The 18,357-nt window shown below is 45.1% G+C and overlaps 1 protein-coding gene across 1 annotated transcript in view; it reads right to left on the bottom strand.

Moving 5' to 3' along the window:
• The window catches only part of Polr1a (RNA polymerase I subunit A), a 63,408-nt gene that overhangs the window by 20,493 nt on the left and 24,558 nt on the right, over positions 1-18,357 (bottom strand). The window contains exons 13-18 of the mRNA XM_021164727.3: positions 15,637-15,891; positions 10,820-11,011; positions 3,822-3,971; positions 2,786-2,969; positions 1,676-1,758; positions 1,417-1,575 (exon numbers count right to left, since the gene is read on the bottom strand). Of these exons, the coding sequence (XP_021020386.1) occupies positions 1,417-1,575; positions 1,676-1,758; positions 2,786-2,969; positions 3,822-3,971; positions 10,820-11,011; positions 15,637-15,891 (1,023 nt within the window). The remainder of the gene's footprint in view (positions 1-1,416; positions 1,576-1,675; positions 1,759-2,785; positions 2,970-3,821; positions 3,972-10,819; positions 11,012-15,636; positions 15,892-18,357) is intronic.

The raw sequence follows: 18,357 nt of genomic DNA on the forward strand, positions 1-18,357 counted from the left end.
TCAGGTTCAATTCCCAGCACCTACATGGCAGTTCACAGCCGTCTGTAACTCCAGTTCCAGGGGATCTGACACTTTCACACAGTACATGTAGGCAAAACATCAATGAATATAAAATAAAATAATAAAAAAATGTAAACAAAGAATAAAATCTAAGGTCCAGTACTAATGAATCAGCACAGGAAAGCACCGTTTGCTTCCCCAAAGAGCCAGCATTTTACCAATGTCCACACTCACCAGCACAACACCAAGTACTGGGTGGGGAGCCTTGCCTCAGCAAAAAGCCAGCAGAAGTGAGGAAGCCCACAGGGGGATCCTGGGGACAATGACATGGGTTCTGAATCTGTTTCAGCCTTTGTCTGGAGATCTAGACACCCAACTCTGCACAGGAGCGGCAGAGCCTGGGCTGGAAGTGGGCAGGAAGTGAGCCACAGGACAAGAATCTATCCTAAGATGTGCTGTCATCCCTGGAGGGCAAGGTTCCTGCTTTCCCAGGCAGTGCTAAGGCTCCTCTGAATAAAACTTTCTCTTTTTTTTTTTTGGTTTTTTGAGACAGGGTTTCTCTGTATAGCCCTGGCTGTCCTGGAACTCACTTTGTAGACCAGGCTGGCCTCAATCTCAGAAATCTGCCTGCCTCCGCCTCTGCTGGGATTAAAGGTGTGCGCCACCACACCTGGCTTGAATAAAACTTTCTACTGAGGAGAGCTGTCCTCTAGGCCACCAACTGACAGCGGGGAGAGGATCCACAGACAGACTCTAATGCTGAGTAGTAGCCTCATTCTTGCTTTGCTCAGGACAGACTCCTGGCTGGCGGCTCCTCCAAACCACAAGACGGGGAGTCCAGGCTCTGGAGCACAGGGAGAACACAAGTGACCTTGACCCATGCAGATTCCCATCTCCTCCAGAACTGCCATAGGAGGGGCTCAGCATATGGTCTTCACACGCCTGCTTCTTGGTGAGAACAACTCAGAGCCCAGGCACACGACTTCCTTAAGGTCACACAGCAAGCACCAAGTACAACAGGAGGCCAGGCATTCCCTTGGCGCTGCTGCATAAGCATCAGAGACTTCTGCCTTTCATTCTGTACATCTACCTACAGTGGAGTGGTTCTACAGGCAAGCTTCTTTCTTCAGCCCCTCTAATGTAGCAACTTCAAAGGCAACACATTTAGAAATGCTGCTCAAAGCGTTCCCCTTTAGCATGAAACCAAGGCCTTCCAAGGCTCACAGTGTGAGCTCTTTACAAAGACTCACAGTGTGAGCTCTTTACAAAGACGGATTCTACCTACCCAACTTCAAACTTCACCTAGTTGGGCTGATCTAAAAGGCTCAGGGTGAGAATCAAATGTAATTAAAAACAAACCAACAGAAATCAGCATTCAAAAAGATGGGGCTTTGTGCACTGTATGGCCAGGCTAACCTTGTTAATCTCATTGCTGTAATGGTTCACCTCCTCCTTGAACTTCATATCAATCATGTTAAAATCCCTCTGGTCTTTGCTCAGATGGGCATCCTGCCATTTCCCTTGGATTTCATCACATGATACAGTTTCTGGCAGGCTCAATGCAGCCTTGACAGCCTAGAACGAAGGAAGGAACAGGAAGCTCTAGCCAAAGGAGGGCGTGGTTTTATTCTGTAAGGTGGACAGCAGACCACAGCCTCCCAGTCCTCCTCTTTACCTGGGGTCCACACTGGGTAGATTCTTCAATGATGCGCTGTCTCATCACATCTGCATTTGGCTTAACCAAAATGTCTTCTACACCTGCAAAGACAAACAGAGAAGATCAACAGGGCCTAGGCCTAATGTTGCACTGGCTTGTAAACTTGGTGATGCTTAGACCCAAAGTTGAGAGCCACAGGTAAGAGAAACTCTGGAACAGCTGTATTAACACTAATGAATGCTTATGGAGGCCTAAACATTACAACCTCTCTTTCATAAGTGATACTAAAATTAGGGCTCAAAACTGAGATATGCAGAAGAAAGCCGAGGCTTGAGTTTCAAACTTCTGCTTTTAGCCAGAAGCTCTGCTGGCTACATCCAATAAATATATGTGGGATGAAATGGCTAGAGATTTTGGCTGTTCAGCAGTAGAAGAGAGGCTGACAGTGAGTATCCCAGGAACCCGATCTACAGCTGTATGCATGCATGCAAGCATGCATCCACGTCAAGTATAATAATTTCTTTTCAACCCAACAATGTTTTGTTTCTACACAAGAATGCCAGACTTAAGAGATCTGAGTGGGAAGGCAACAACTGAGCAAGAGCAAACATCTGGAAGTCCCATTACAGTAGCCTGAAGACTCTATGCAAGCAGGAAGAGGAGGCGAGGAATCCTTTCCGTGGAAGCCAAAAGCATAAAAGCAGACCCTGCTTGAGGTCGCATCCAGGCCATCCTTGTAATGATGACCTCTGCCAATTAGGCAGCCCTCCCCCAAGCTCTCTTCCCTCCTAGCATGGCCTTGCTTGCTCTGTCAACCCTTGGCACACAGGTCACCAGTGCACTGAACTATTCCTGTCTGTGCCACGGGCTAGAAGAGCTTCAAGCACGGCTGTTGGTTAGGTCTGGTTTTCACTTGTGAGCTCGGTGCAGGAGTTAACGAGTGGGTTGAAGGGACAGGATGGACATGGGGATGGGAGGGCTGCTTTGCACTGCTGGAGGGAAAGGAGCACTGGCTGTGCAAAGTCAGCGGATAGCCCTGATGGGAAGAGCCTACACATCGACCAAGAAAACTGCCTAGGTGCCATCCTGTAAGGTGAACAGAGCCAGGGCCACAAGCCGGGTACTTACCCAAGGTGAAACCTCTATAGAGCTGTAGGTAGGCAGTGAAGAGGCGGGCTAGGCAGGTGAGAACCCTGCCGCTGGTCTCACCCCCATAGATCTCATAGCAGCAGTGGACCAGGCCGTAGGCAGAGCTCCCGTAGTGTGCCTTGTCCAGCACTCCGCAGAGCAGCTCTCCTTCCCTGATGATCACCTGTGTAGGGAAGGGTCACCAAAGCCGGGCTGCAGGGGTCATCTCTTGTAGGAGCTACCCATATAAGCCGAGTACTATTTAGTTTTATTATGTCCCTTTACTGTGACCTGCCTCAAATCCTTCAGGGAAAGTAGAAGGGAATATATGAAACTATGCACACTTTAGATGGGGGAGACAAACACGCACTGGCTAAGTTTTTAACTGCACACAGTAAGTGGATGATCTGTACAGGGAAAAGAAGTGGCCGCTCCAGGCCTGCATAGGGCATCTGTTAGTCCTGACACAGGGTGGGGGTGGGGTTCACTGGTCGAGTTCATGCTAAGCATGCAGGGTTCAATACCCAACACTCCAGGAAAAGAAAGAGGGAAGAGGGAGGTAGAGAGCAGGCCCTGTTAAAAATACAGCCAGCAGCAGACTTGGGATGCTCGCTTACCAAGAACACGCAGAGGCCTTGGTAGTCTTTGGTGGGAGTGTGCTCTCACAGGGGTGAAGCAATGGAGGGTGACCACACTGGCCTCCCCTCAGCCTGGTTCTGAATGTCTGGAGGTGGGAATGGGAACCTCACAGCATGGCTAACTCACATCACTCAGGGGTCTTGAAGGACAGAGCGAGTACTGTGCTGTAAGCACTGAGGTATCAGCACCAGCTTTAGGAAGCCTTCCCAAATCAGCAGGTGTTTCACACTCAGAGCCAGAGGGCAGAGGGCAGAGGGCAGAGGGCAGAGGGCAGCCCCGAGCACATCGTGAAGACAACTTGTCTTCTGAAGCACAGCATCAGTTTTTGAACCTGTTTTTTCAAGTTCATCTGCCTACCTCCAGGAACAGAGATTCACTTTAGAAAGGGCAGCCATACCTGGGACTCACACATGGAGTCTGGGTCAAAGTCAGGGATAGGCCGTGGCTTTTCCTTCACCCAGACTTTGCTGCCGATTTTTGCCTTTCCAGATAAGTTCAGGGGGGCGTAGTCCTCTGGAATTATGTTTATGAGGAGGGTCGACACAACCTGGGAAAAAGGAGGACAATATGCCGGAAGGGGAAGGATTGTCACCTCAGGATGCAGTCTCTTATGCTCTCAAGGCACAGTAAGGCAAACAGGTCCTCTGATAGACAAGTCCCCCCCAAATACACTAACATACACGAAAGCATCATTGTTGAAGGATATCTGGTCACACAGTGAACCCCAAGATTGTGTTATTTAGTAACACTCTAGTTGTGGTGTGGCTCAGTCCTTAGCACACACCTTTCATCCCTCTGGCAGGAATACAGACACAACCTCAGTACACACCTTTAATCCTAAACAATAAGGTAAAGTTAGTTTGTAGAAGGAAGAACTCATTTTTGAAAGTGATGTCTAATTGAGAAGCAAAGTGATGAAAGATTGGCAGACCAGATGCCTAACTCTCACAAAGAGAAGAAAGAGAGGCATTGTAAGAGGGAAGCAGGGCAGATGGGGGGGGGGGGGGGGCGGGAGAGGGGAGGAGGAGGGAGAGGAAGAGGAGGGAGAGGTACTTTTACTGGAAGTTTTACGAGACATGTTGAAGAGAGACCAAGCTAGACACAGGTGAAAACAGAATGAGCCAGAAGATTAGAACATATTGCCGAAGTCAGTATGAGGCCAAGCAGAACAACTAGGGAAAAACACTTTATCCTAAAGTGAGCAATCTCTATGACTTGCATTCAATTTCTGAATAGGTCAAAGGAAGGGGAGGAAAAGTAGAAATTGCTTTGGGGTTAAAGCAAATATCAGATAATGTGGTAAAATAACAAAAACGAAGCCTTCACAAAGCTGAGAGAAGCTGAGAGAGATGGTAAGGCTCCTAAGCCTCCTTACCTGCCTGGATGGAAAGCTGAGACACACTCCTCAGTCATCCTCAAGTAGGGGACAATCACTACCAAGTTTAATGACTTCCTCCCTGCACAGAGCTTGTATTCTCAAGGCAAGGACATAAAAACTACCTAAGGTACTCAGCTCTTCACGGAAGGCCTAAGCATCTGAGAGAGACCCGGAGTGAGACATCAGGGACTGGGCTGCCTGGTCATGCACTGAGGAGCACTGAGGGACCCAGCACTGCTTGTTCACAGCCTGCAGACATACAAGATGCATTCACTCACTGGCAATTATCTTCCCTGTGTTTACCATAAGGCAGGCACTGGGGAGAGAATAGTGCTCCTTGGAGCCTCGATCCCTCGAGGATCCTGCTTTGGAGGAAACAGATCAAGGAAAAGTAAGAGCAGGGTGTACGAGGGCACGGCTGTTTTAGTAAGATGGCCATGGAAGGCCTCAGCCAGCCAGGGCAGTCAGACAAGATCATGAGTTTTAGGGCAAGGGACTGAAGGTGAGTGGAAAGGCTTAGCTGAATGGAAGGAAAGTATCTGACGACTATACCCAAATGCCCTGACCAGCCCAGGATAGGAATAGGAATGTATCTCTTGTAGTTGTGGGGCAGACTCAGAGTCTGGGGAGCACCATGCTTTCTAGCTCATAAATGAAGACTTCTTACTCTGTCTTGACTTTGCGGATGGAGGACTTAGAAGACTCACAAGGGCACTGCTCCCACGACCTAAACATTTCCCAAAAGCCTCATTCTGCAATACTATCTCGGGGGACGGGGGTGGGGGTGGGGGACAGAGTGAGGATTATAACATGAATCCTGGGAAAACAAGTATTTACATAAAAGATTGATCTGACTTAACTCCTGACAGTACCGTTTACTGTAAATACATTCCAGGTCTACATGCTGAACACAGTAAACGCCTTAAAGAACAGGTGTCACACTGATAAAAGACTGATAAGCCCATAACCTGATACCAAGCTTTTACAGAGCTAAGTGCCACAGGTAAATTGATGTAACTAGAATTAATGTTAGTACTGAAAGGTCAGGGTGTCTTTCCTGAGTCAACCAGAAGGGTTATTATCAGCAAACAGTAGTTGAAAGAAGGCCTGGAGAGGCACTCAAGCAGGTGCTCTGCAGAGGGAGGCCGGTGTCCTGAGGACAATGGGCCGGCTTGGGAAGAGTTGCCAAGTACATTCCTCCAGAGAGAGCCGTGTTGGGACACATGGGCAGGTATTACAGGTTCGGGGGCTGGAGAGGTGGCTCAGTGGTTGAGAATACTGGCCCCTCTTAAAGGGAACCTGGGTTCAATTTCCAGCACCTACAAAGGCAGCTAACTGCCCATTAACTCCCGTTCTAGGGGACCTGATGCCCTCTTCTGGCCCCCCAAAGCACTGCTTACATGTGGTGTACAGATACACATGCAAGCAAAATACCTGTGTACATAAGAGTAAAAAGAACTAAGTAAGAAATAAAAATAAAGAAGGCAGGTAACACTGCTTTCAGAGCGGACGATGATTACGGGGCTGATCCTCCCCACAGCTCAGCCCAGCCACACCAGAAGGTATCATGAGGGTAAAATAGCTTTATGCTAATCTGCATTAATCTTTAAAAACATTTTTTAAGCAAAATGGATTTCTTTACAAGTTTCAAAATGTAAATATCCTTGGATAACAATTTCCAGAAACTTATATAAAATACACCCCCATGAAAATATCCTAGAGTTTGAAGAAACAGATATTGACTATAGCACTAGTTAAAATAATAATAAAAAAATACCAATTAAAAATTTAAATACCTAATAAGAGGTAGGTATCAAATAGAGGGATACTTAGATCAACTAGGGGATACTCATATCACTGAACTCGACAGTATAGAGGCTGAAGAGACAGCGGCAGCTCTACACACAGACTCAGTACCCGCTCGCCCGTACCATCAAGGGTGCTGAATTTAAGTTACAAAGCAATTACAGAAAAGCTTGGGTCTGCCAACTAGGCACACAGAAACACTTAAGTAAACTTGTCACATGTGAAGCATGTTAAAAAGCAGACTTGTCAAGAACCAGGGAAAAGGGAAACGAAACGCTCACATATATAACAATTATGGAAAACATGAAATTTCCCCACACTAGAAGCAGAACTCCCATGTAAATCAGACATGCCACATGGCACACACCCACGGAAAGGGAAGGTGCAGAATCAAGCTAGCCATTCATCTATAACGAAACAGCCAAGACCAGGTGGTGGCATACACAGGGGAACACTACTCAGGCATTAAACACAATGAAACCTTATTTGTACAAGAGCTGAGCCTGGGAGATAGTACATGTTACTACAATATACTCAGACCCCAGGAAGCAGATAGCATATGTTCTAAAGTTGACTTCAGAGAAGCACAAAGTAGAAAAGAGGCTATGAGTAGCTGAGAAGGGGCTGCAGAGAGGGTGGTTAACAGGTACAAGGGGGCTGCTTGAATAAAGAGTAACTCTCACGCTCCACAGAGCTGCAGGATACCTGGATGCCAATAACTGTACATTCAAAACAGCTGCTACAGAGGACTTAGCAAGCTCCCATCATGGAGAAATAGTCAACACTTAAGGTAACAGACATTTCAGATATCCATATCTGGTCATTAAACACTGAATTCACAAATGGAAATGCCACACTGTGCCCCTGAACCATAATTATGTATAAATAGTAGAGTGGCAACTGAAAGGAGTGGGTGGTTGAATACAACATAAAACAAGTATCCAATAAAAACTGGATTAAGAAAAGGACTGATAAACCTCCCTGTGAAGGATGTGGGAGCTCACTCACAGCCTCCTCAACTAAACAAAAGTGGAGGGGTGCATGCTTCAGGTTCCAGATGTCTGCAGAAGGGGTGATACACATTGAAAACTGAATGTCAAGTTGGGTGTGGTGGTGTATGCCTATAATCCAGGCACTTGGAAGGCTGAGGCAGGACTGACAAGTTTAAAGCCAGCCTGGACTACATAGCAGGATACAAAAATAGGGGGGATGGGAGTGGGTGCAAAGAGATGGCTCAGCGGTTAGGATCACAGGCTGCTCTTCCAGAGCATCCAGCCTTGGTTCCTGGCACCTACAGGGGGGCCATTAACTCTGAGTAACTCCAGTTCCTGGGGTCTGACACCATCTTCTGGCCTCTAAGGGCATGCACAGGATTTACAGATATACATGTAGATGAAATGCTCATATACAAAAACTAAATATAAATGAGGATTTTTAAAAACTTTAAAACTTAATCATGGTTCAGTTCTGAGCAGCCCCGAGGACACTATAGTATGACCCCATTCTTATTTATTTCTGATAAGATGATATGTGTATATTGAGAGCGGACATGGTGAGGGAGGGAATTTTTCCTTTTATGTTTTTGTATTTCTGTTGGGCAACTAATTTTTTTCTTTTCTTTTTTTCTAATTATTACTTCTATTTTTGTATTATTTCTACAATGAAAAATAATGTGAAATTTATTAAGGACAAATACAAAGACTGCACTTTTACATAATCATAAAAAAATAGAAACATTAATAAATCATTTATAAAAACAATCTAGAGTGAAATCTAGAGCGAACGAGAGAGCTTCTGGTCAGGGTGCTGCTGGGCAAGGACAGTGAGGAGAAGCAGACTCACCACATCCCAAGCCAGGACAGACAGACAGACAGACAGACAGACGGACGGAGAGGGCAGAGAGAAGGAGAGAACGCCCTAAGAGACCAAGATCCCACAATCTGTTTAAAAGTTACTTGGGAAAATTGACCATATAATTGGTCACAAAACAGGCCTCAACAGATACAAGAGTGAAAAAATCCCATGCACCCTATCAGATCACCATGGACTAAGGCTGGTCTTAAATACCAACAAAAACAATGGAAAACACACATTCACATGGAAGCTGAACAACACTCTACTCAATAATAACTTGGTCAAGGAAGAAATATGAAAGAAATGAAAGGTTTTTTAGAATTTAATGAAAACGAAGATACATAGTACCAAATCTTATGGGACACAATGAAAGCAGTGATAAGAGGAAAACTCATAGCTCTGAGTGCCCCCAAAAAGAAACTGAAGAGCTTACACTAGCAGCTTGACAGCACACCTGAAAGCTCTAGAACAAAAAGAAGCAAATACAGGGCTGAAATCAATCAAATAGAACTATAGAATCAAAAAGAACTATATAAAGAATAAACAAAACCAGGAACTATATAAAGAATAAACAAAACCAGGAGCTGGTTCTTTGAGAAAATAACAAGATAAACACTTAGCCAGACTAACCAGAGGGCACAGAGACAGTATCCAAGTTAATAAAATCAGTATTGAAAAGGGAGACATAACAACAAAATATATCTTAAAATAATTATTCTGTTTGTTGAATATTAACAGTTGAAAATATTAAAATCATGTTCTACAAACAAAACAGAACAAAACAAAACAAAACAAAAAAAGTACTTGGAGCTGGTAAGATGGCTGGAAAGGCATTTGCTGGGTAAACCTGACAACCAGGCTCAGTCACTAGACCCTTCTAAGGAAGGAGAGAACTGACTCTCGAAAGCTGTACTCTGACTTCTACATACATGAGTGCCATAGCACCTGTGCAGAAACACAGTAACACACACACACACACACACACACACAGAGTCAACATTTAGTTGCGGTTTGTAATGGTGACTGGGATTTAGAATCACGGTGGAAAGACAACTCTGGGTGTGTCTCTGAGGGTATTCCTAGGACAGTTTAACTGAGGAGAGTCACCCCTGGATGTGGGACTGTCCCAGTCTAAGTGAAAGTGAGCTGAGCAGCAGTGTTAGGTCCCGGTCTCTCTGCTTCCTGACTGTGCATGCAATGCGGCCTCCAGCCTCCTCGAGTTCCTGTCATGTCAGGTATATCATCACAGCGGTGAGAAAGATAACACCCATTCTAAACAAAATATTAGCAAGCCCAGTTCAATAGCTGTAAAAATGTATGAACCATTCTTTCAAAAGCTCTCGTGTTGAAGGCTCTGTCTCTGAAGGGGCTCCTGAAAGGTGATTGGATCTTGAGAGTGCTAACACCATCACTGGGCTAAGCCACTGCCGAGTTTACCTAACAGGCTATTAGAGCAGGAGGTGTATGCCTCTGGAGCATGCCTCTGAAGGGTCTATCTCTTCCACGCTTCGTGGTTCTCTTTCTGTCTCCTGTGCTCGTTGAGTCCCTCTGTTCTACCACATGCTCCCTACCAGAATGATCGGACTCACCACACAAAGCTCCAGAAGCAACAGTCAAGTGGCCAAAATGGCAAGCTCTGAACCTCTGACGTAAAGTAAACTCTCCCTCACAGGAAGTACTTTGTTATAGTGACCTTTATAAAACAATTAAAACGTAACAACTAAAACTAGTCAAATCACAGGCTCACAGACTAGCAACCATTGCAGAATTGGAGGAGAGGCTGCAGAGACTAATTCAAACCCACTTTTTACAGATAAAGAGACAAGACTTTTGAAGCTGAATTTGGTGGCTCAGGCAACAGTAGAAGAATATACTGTAGTGTACTCCATTACATGATTTCCATGTTATACGATTATATGGTTACTTCAGGCACTAATAAAATCCTGGGTTTGAATTCCAATTCTGTCTCTGATAACCTTGAATGTGTAATTTAACATTAAGTTTGCCATTATCATCTAAAGAGAGAAGGTTGAATTTAAGCACTAAGAAAACAAGTTTAAAGAACTCAGCAAAGCCCTTGGTATTTCCCACTGAACCTTATTATGATTAGAGGTGTAACACCAATGCCATTAGCACTGTATTTGAATCAAGTTAGACACCAAGTTATGTTAGAGTCAATAAACAGAAGCCGTGCAACCTGTTCTTAGTAGATTCCACCCAAAAGAAAAATCACATTATTTCATGATTAGAGATTTTTTCTGTCTCTGGTCTAGGATCTCTTAGAACAGTTTTGAAACTGTTATATAAGAGATTTATTTCCTTTTAAATTATACACTGGCTGCGATTCTCCCAATTACCTGTTTTCCTGTCCACAGTGGGAAGGGCTTCAGGATGGCGGGAGGAAAGAGCTTCACGCGTCCCACTTTGTCTGTGAGCCCTCGGTACACCAGTTCCATGTACTGTTCCCGGGTGAAAAAGCATCCCCGAATGGTCATGTTTGCACCTGAAACCATGTGATCTTGGATCAGTCCTGCCAATGGCTGGCCATCCTGCATATCAAAAGGACAAGAGAGAATAAAGACAAATTTAAAGTCAAAGTCATTCATTTCTAACCATCTGCTTGGAGGCCACTCTACCAAGAGCTTTCAGATAAAGCCCAAACTCTCTGCTCCACACCCTCACTTAGAAATAGACCACCTCACAAACCACAGGACCGGAGTTACTACTGGCCTCAACGTTTGCCAACTGCCTTCTGTCTTATGGCAAATGTGTTTCAAACTCATCCAGTTCCACAGGCCTTCTTTATTTAATCACATCTGGTTCTAGTTACTCGGCAGAGTTTTGGCATTTGTGTCTACGTTTGGTCTAGCTGTTGTCAGTTGTGTTCTTGGTTTTATGCTTTTGTGTTTTTCACACATTTCTGGCCTTGTACTTCTGTAAATCATTCATCCATCTAACAAGTATTTCCTGAGAGCCTACTGTGTGCCTGGGCATCAGGCAGATCTCTAGCCTGCTCAGGAGAAGCCGACAAGGAAACAAATGCTGAGATGAACATAGGACTACAATGTGTTTTAAATGTCGTGGAAGAGAAGGGCAGGATGGCACAGTGCAGACTGTGAAGGGGCGTTCACACACATCTGAGAGCCACAGGAGGGGAGTTCACACGCATCTGAGAGCAGCAGTGCAGACTGTGGAGGGGAAATCACGCTGCACCTGAGAGTGGCAGGAGGGGCGCTTGCACTGCATCGGAGAGCAGCAGTGCAGATGAAACCTTAGTGATAATGGGCTCAGGCAGGACCAGGGAAAGGCCTTGATGCCGTTTGACTATATTGGGAAGGAATGCCCTTTACTAGTGTGTTTTCAGACTACAGCATGTGCTTTAGGGTGAGTTCTAATGAAGGTATTACCCATCTAAGGCCAAAACATGGGCTTTTATAAAAATCCCAAGTTCAGTGGCCACACTAATTTCATTTGACGTTTTCACAGCCTTTGTAATCCCCATTCTCCTGGACCGTATCTGTCAGGTTTGTCTTCATGGCAACACAGGCAAATCAAAGTAAAAATAGCTACACTCATTGACATCCTGTAAGTAGTTTCTTAAAATGTTTCCATGTTTACATGAATCTGAGATAAAATCGAGAATGGAGCTCAAAGAGCATTATCATCTGACTGTCACATTATGGCCATGGTTCATAACGAGGGCTTAGGACCTCACAACACAGTTGTTGGAAGAGCCAGAATATAAACATTCTTGTCAAATGGTCCAAACACAGTAATGACAGGTCTATGAAGTCTCACAGAGTCGTTAGAGATGGGCTGAAAAGTGCCTTAAAAGTAAGGCAGGAGTAGATGGCACATTTGGCCTTTTTAATGAAGGCTTTAAGTTACTAATATAAATAAGAAGAGATTATCTTCCCTAGTGACATTGAGTAAATCAACCACACTGCAGGGCAGGCCCTGGGCCCAGGAGTAGCTGGTCGATACAAAACAGACCCCATGTGTGTGTGCTTGTTTTGCCTTTGTATATTTTGTGTTATTAGTTTTGATCTTTATTCCAGTTTTTGTTTTGTTTGAGAGAAAGAACATGATGGAAAAATATTGTGTGAAAAAAGTTAAAATAAAAAGTTAACCTAATATAAAAACAAAAAATCTTCACATCTTATTCCAAAAATGATCTTGTTTTTCTTGGAGGAGAAACCTAAGCCAAGATTATACATTTGATCTATTCCAGTCTCTGGGAGCAGGTACTACAGAATTTCCACCCTTCAAGGAGTGCCATTACACATCCTAGCACGATACATTAAAATCAGTATCTCTGCTCAGAGAATAATGTGCTCTGTGCCTTGTAATTTTCTAGCTATGTAGAAGTCAGAAAACTACATCTTAAGTTTCATCAAGAACTTTCCACAAAGTTTTAGCCCTTAGTGAGCACAGGAAAACAGAAGGAGGATACTGTTCAAGGAAATAAATGAAAAATTCAGTTGATTCCTTAAAAATAAAAAAATAAAAAAACAAAATAAAAAATAAAAAAGGTAAAAGTTCTAATCATTTCAGATTTTAATTAACAGAACAACACAAACTCTACTCAGTACATAGTATGGCCACAGGGAAAGGCACTTTAAAAGTGAGACACAAACCAAAGGAGAAATGAGCGAACTCCCGTCTATGGAGGCTGGGCCCAAGGAGGAAAATGACCAACAGAGAGAAAAGAAGAAAAGTCCCAAAAAGTCCCTTCCTGGTTAGCCTCAGCACTCCCTGACAGCCACCAGTAAAATAAGGATTTGCCTTTTGGCACTTAAGATTAAATAAAATTGACCAGAATCTTAACTTTTGACATGGTGTCATGTTCTGCCACAAGCCCCACCTAGGCGCAGGTCTAGCCCTACCATCAAGTGTGGCTAAGGACTCTGAGGTTTGAGTCTTGGTCCCATCACTGGCTGACAACTTACTTTCTTGGTGTTTCTTGCCTGTAAATGGCACCTATTTCTAAGGCCATTGTGAAGAGTATGAATGAAAATGTTTACAAACTGCTGGGGGGATGATGGGGGGAATTGCTGGGAGAACTGCCTGGTCAGTGTATGATGGCTTCAGATCACTACCACAGCTACCACTGGCGTTATTATTACTATTTTCACTTTGCTATTACATGAAAAGGTAAAGAATCAATTTTCACATTAGCCAATTATGTTTTCTAATTTTCAAATGGTCTAGTGGGCTCAGGACTCCTTCTGTCTTTCTGGTAACCAATGGCCTACTAATGTGGGCAGAAAAAGCAAAGTTAAGCACAAACTGGCACCAGGTAAAGCCACAGTGATACACCAGAGTGGGTGGGAGAGAAGATCTAAGGAGCAGACTGTGCTGGGCACTGCTGGGTGGCTTCTCGCATGCCCTGGGACCGTGCTGTCCCTCTCTAGAGCACAGTCAACACCACAAGGACCCGGAAGCTGCTTTCCCTGCCTTCCTACTTCAGTGACCTTAGGCAAGTTTCATTCCTCGTGTGTGAAGTGCAGACATTAGCAGTACTTAGCTCTGAGGTTTGTGAGCAGGGTGAAATGAGAAGTCGCCAAAGCGCTCTGCAGTGCCTGGCATGGAAAACACGCGTGGGAAATGGTACCTGTGTTTTCCATCACTATTTCTAATCTCTTCAGATCCCACAACATTCCAAAGGAATGCTCTAAATCACTGGCAAGAAACTGTCCAGTCTGAGGAGGGCTCAGCCCTTTGAGCAGGTAAGGAAGATTAGACTCAGCCTTAGTCTGGCTTTCTTTGCTCTGTTCCTCCCATAAGCACTCACTAACTCAGACTCCTGAAATATAAGTAAACATGTCAGCTGGCCAAGGGAAAGAGCAGGAAGTATACTCTTCCTGTATGTCACTCACAGCTCTGACTACATGAGGTTGCCTGAGGAACAACCTTGGAAAGAAACAGAGGGATTCAAAGAGACATCTTCATGAACTGCAGGGGGATCTTGTCTGGACCCCTGGGATTAAGCTGCCTCTTAAAATTTAGGCTTGGAGATGGGGACATGAGATCAATAGAACAGGAAAGAGAGACAGGATACCCGAAAAAGCCGTAAGGAATCACACTATTTTTTTATTTATCTAAAATTACACGATACATTTTATCCTATATGTATGCACACATACATATATAACTTAAATGAAGTTACCCTGCTTGGGCTGACAATGCTCCCCCCACATGCCATAGCTTATTTAGCAAAAAGCAGGATACTCCCTTTTGAGTTGTTTGTCATAGGAGGCCAAGAGACCATCCCTCCAATATAAACCACAGATGCTGTCCTGACTGCCTCCCAAAGGTTGAATTAAAGTCCCTATTGCTAAGACATCCTGCACTTCAGCCATAGGGCCCAGAGACTCTGACCCAAAAGCCTCCTCCCTGATGACTAGTGTTCACAGAAGGAGTTCTGCAAACTGCCAGGGAGGGAAGCAACCAGCGGGCTACTCAGCTTTGATGCCTATGACCGACCACAGTGACCCGCACGGCAAGGTATCTGTGAGGTGCAATAGTGGCACTCGTGTCCTGGCAGTAACTCACAGCCCACTCAAGAGAAGGGAGATCACGTCTGGTGCTAGACCCCTGGGAGTACTGCACCCACAGGAAAAACCACTGCTGATGAGTCATTAAATTAGCTAATTCTTAATGGTATTCTAAATACTTATCCATATACCCTTTCACCCCTCATCAAAGAAAACCACAACTGGTCAAAATAAAGAGAACCCAGCCCCAACTGATAAATCTGTGTGTCTGTGCGCAGGCGAGTGTGTGTAACAATAACTAAATAAAACTAACCAACCAAACGAAAAAACTCCCAGACTTAGGATCCTCATAGCTGAAGGATCAGTCTTCTGTGGGTCTAGGTATCCTGCATGCTAAAGCTTGCCCGATCAGCAAGTTAGAGAATGCAGCAAGTTTGGAACTAAACGCTATTATTCAACTACCGAACCTGGCTCTCTAGGATGGCTGCCTCAGGTTTTCTTCTAACATTTAAAGTCACAACAAGACAAAAATGTTTCTCTGCTTTTAGACATTAAGAGCTGAAAAACCTAGCACCTCCTACTCTTGTCCTAGAGCCACCACCCACCAGCCAGGTCCGGCTCCGCACGCCAAGTCATGCTGGTGATGACTAAGGCACAGTCTCAAGGGTCAGACTTACCTTGGGAACAAGATACTGCTGATCAGTGCAGGCCAGGACATAGGCTTCAGCTCGGCCCAACTCACTCTGGGGGAAGTGGGCGTTCATCTCATCTCCATCAAAGTCAGCATTGTAGGCCTTGCAGTTGGCATAGTGAAGGCGTAGGACTTTTTCTTCCGGCAGAATGTGGGCACGATGGGCCTGGATGGAGGGTCTGTGCAAGGTAGGCTGTCGATTCAGGAGGAGGATGTCCCCATTTTTCACATGCCGGCACACCTGGGGCAGAATGAAGGGCAGGTGAGCACCTGTGGGGACTTTGAGGGATCAGTGATCGCTCCAAGGGCTTACCACACTTCACTTGGGTGAGCTCTGTACGCCTCATGTTCTAGTTAACTAAATAATCTAGAGAAAAAGCTCTAGCAACTGAGAAATACTCACCAGCCCTCTGCTCTTGGCCTTTCACAGCTCTGATCCCACTTCTAGGCGCAGAAGCATAAGGAGAAGAAATGGCCAAGCACAGGTGCCTGTGTGGTAAGCAGTACCCTCAGAAAACCTAGCCTTCCAGAGCTCTGGGCTCCCCTCTCAGTTAACAAAGAAACAGATACAATTCCAAGACTGCATGTTTCCACGGATTTGAAAGAACTTGGCAGGCTTCTCAAATCCCCCCAAGGTCACACCAATTCCACAGCTTAGAATTAGTCCAGCTTCTCCCAGAATAGCCAGGACTGGAAGACAAGGCTTTTGAATCTCAGTTCAGTGACCCTGGAAAACATACCGTACTTCAAAAATACAAAACAAGTATAAAAATTAAAGACTGCCATAATCTTGGCAGATACAATCTGAAAATACGCACTCCCCACCCCCACTCCATGACATTTAAAACATTTCCTCTTAGCCGTTCAGAAGGAAAAAAGATCCCAGCTTACAATGGCAGAAAAGTAGAACTATTCTAACTGTCCCACAGAAACGGCAGTAAATTCCAGTGTATACACATTACAGAACGCTACAGTGATTACAGAGGTTAGATTAGATCAATGCCAGTTGAGTGTGATGCTAAAAGAATCAACAAAATCAAAATCCCAGTAAGGAGGCAGGATGCAATGACTGGAAATCAACTACATCTAGGGCAGCTGCATATAGGAAAAGGCATGTGGATACTCACTGCTAGGCCTCTGGGGTGTGGACTTAAAAGAAAAGGCGTTGAGGCACTGAGTAACACATCTTAACCGCCCCAGATCTTAGTATTGTTCATATTAAAACACATATTACTTCTGCATAAACATTTTAGTAAATAGTGTCTTGTTGTGTTGTCAAAGTTGGTCTTAAACTTATGATCCTCTTGCCTCTGCCAGCCAGAGATGACTTGGTGGGTAGAGGCACTTTCTACCAAGCCTGACACCTGACTTTGATTGCTGGGACCCACGTGACAGAAAGAGAGAACCACATGATGGAAGAAGGAGACAAGTGTCTCTGAATTCCACACACATGCCTTGGCATGTGGATCCCTGACTTCCTCCCAAATAAAGAAATGCAGTAAGAAAGCAAAATAAAACATAACAAAACAAAAACACTGCATAAGTCGTATGCTCATTGATGGGCGAAAACCAGAAGATACAATTTTTTTTTTTTTTTTTGGTTTTTCGAGACAGGGTTTCTCTGTGTAGCCCTGGCTGTTCTGGCACTCACTTTGTAGACCAGGCTGGCCTCGAACTCAGAAATCAGCCTGCCTCTGCCTCCCGAGTGCTGGGATTAAAGGCGTGCACCACCACGCCTGGCTAAGATACAAATTTTAAAGAATAAAAAAAGCACAAGAAATTTTCCCTTTTAAGACAAACACTGATCCCACTTCCCCCTTTCAAACCCAGCCTGTCAGCTCCTTTGACAGAACAGCTTTTCCTCAAAGCTGACGTTACACACCACAAGGATGTATTAAAAAAAACAAACAAAAAACCAAAACAACAAAAACTGCATAAAGGTAGGGGCGCAGAGGATACGGACCCAGAGGTAATCACCTCTCCTCCTAGGTCCCATCTGTGTCACAGAGTTAAGATGCAGGAGGAAACAGGTCTTGCAGCCTTCTGTGGCCCACCTGTGAGGGCACCCTGGGAAGCTGACCAGGGTAAGCCTGTCAGCTGGGCTGTGACGACATGTCCCCCTTCCCCCACAGTCCTTGTCAGTTCTCCTCAAAGTTCCCTTGGCTGGAGCAGGGTAGCAGCCCTCAGATAAGCAGTCTGTATTTTGGCTTCCTGAGGAATTCCAACCTTCCTGCACCCACAGGCGAGTCCTGCATGTTTCCAAGGAGACCTGAACTCTGAGGAGTCCTCTGAGCATCTGCCCTGGGCACTGGCTGCGCTGTGCGTCACACAGCCTGAGGTTTTCTTTCCTCAGTGTCTCAAGGGAAAAGTTGCCCAGATCTGTGGCTCAGTCCCAAAAGCCCAGGCTGGGCCTAGAATCGGAGTCTAGTGACTCCATTGTAAGCAAATTCACTGCAGCTGGGAAGAGATGTAGGCCAGGCTGCCAGGCACTTGCCAATCCAAACAGAAATCTGGGAGTGCAGGGCACTCCCCTTGCCAACCCAAACCCAAGGCCTTTCCTTTCTCTTGTCACTAAATAAATACTGTGGTGAAAATTAGTGTGCCCCAGTGCCGGGGTTAGAGTTTGCAGGGGCAGGCATGGGGCCAGAGGCTGCTCAGGCAGCCAGGCAGAGAAACAAGCTAGGTTATCCTGACTACTTCCTTTTAG

Source organism: Mus caroli, unplaced genomic scaffold, assembly GCF_978045245.1.
Source record: "Mus caroli unplaced genomic scaffold, Mus_caroli_1 scaffold_7, whole genome shotgun sequence".
Taxonomy (NCBI): Eukaryota; Metazoa; Chordata; class Mammalia; order Rodentia; family Muridae; genus Mus; species Mus caroli.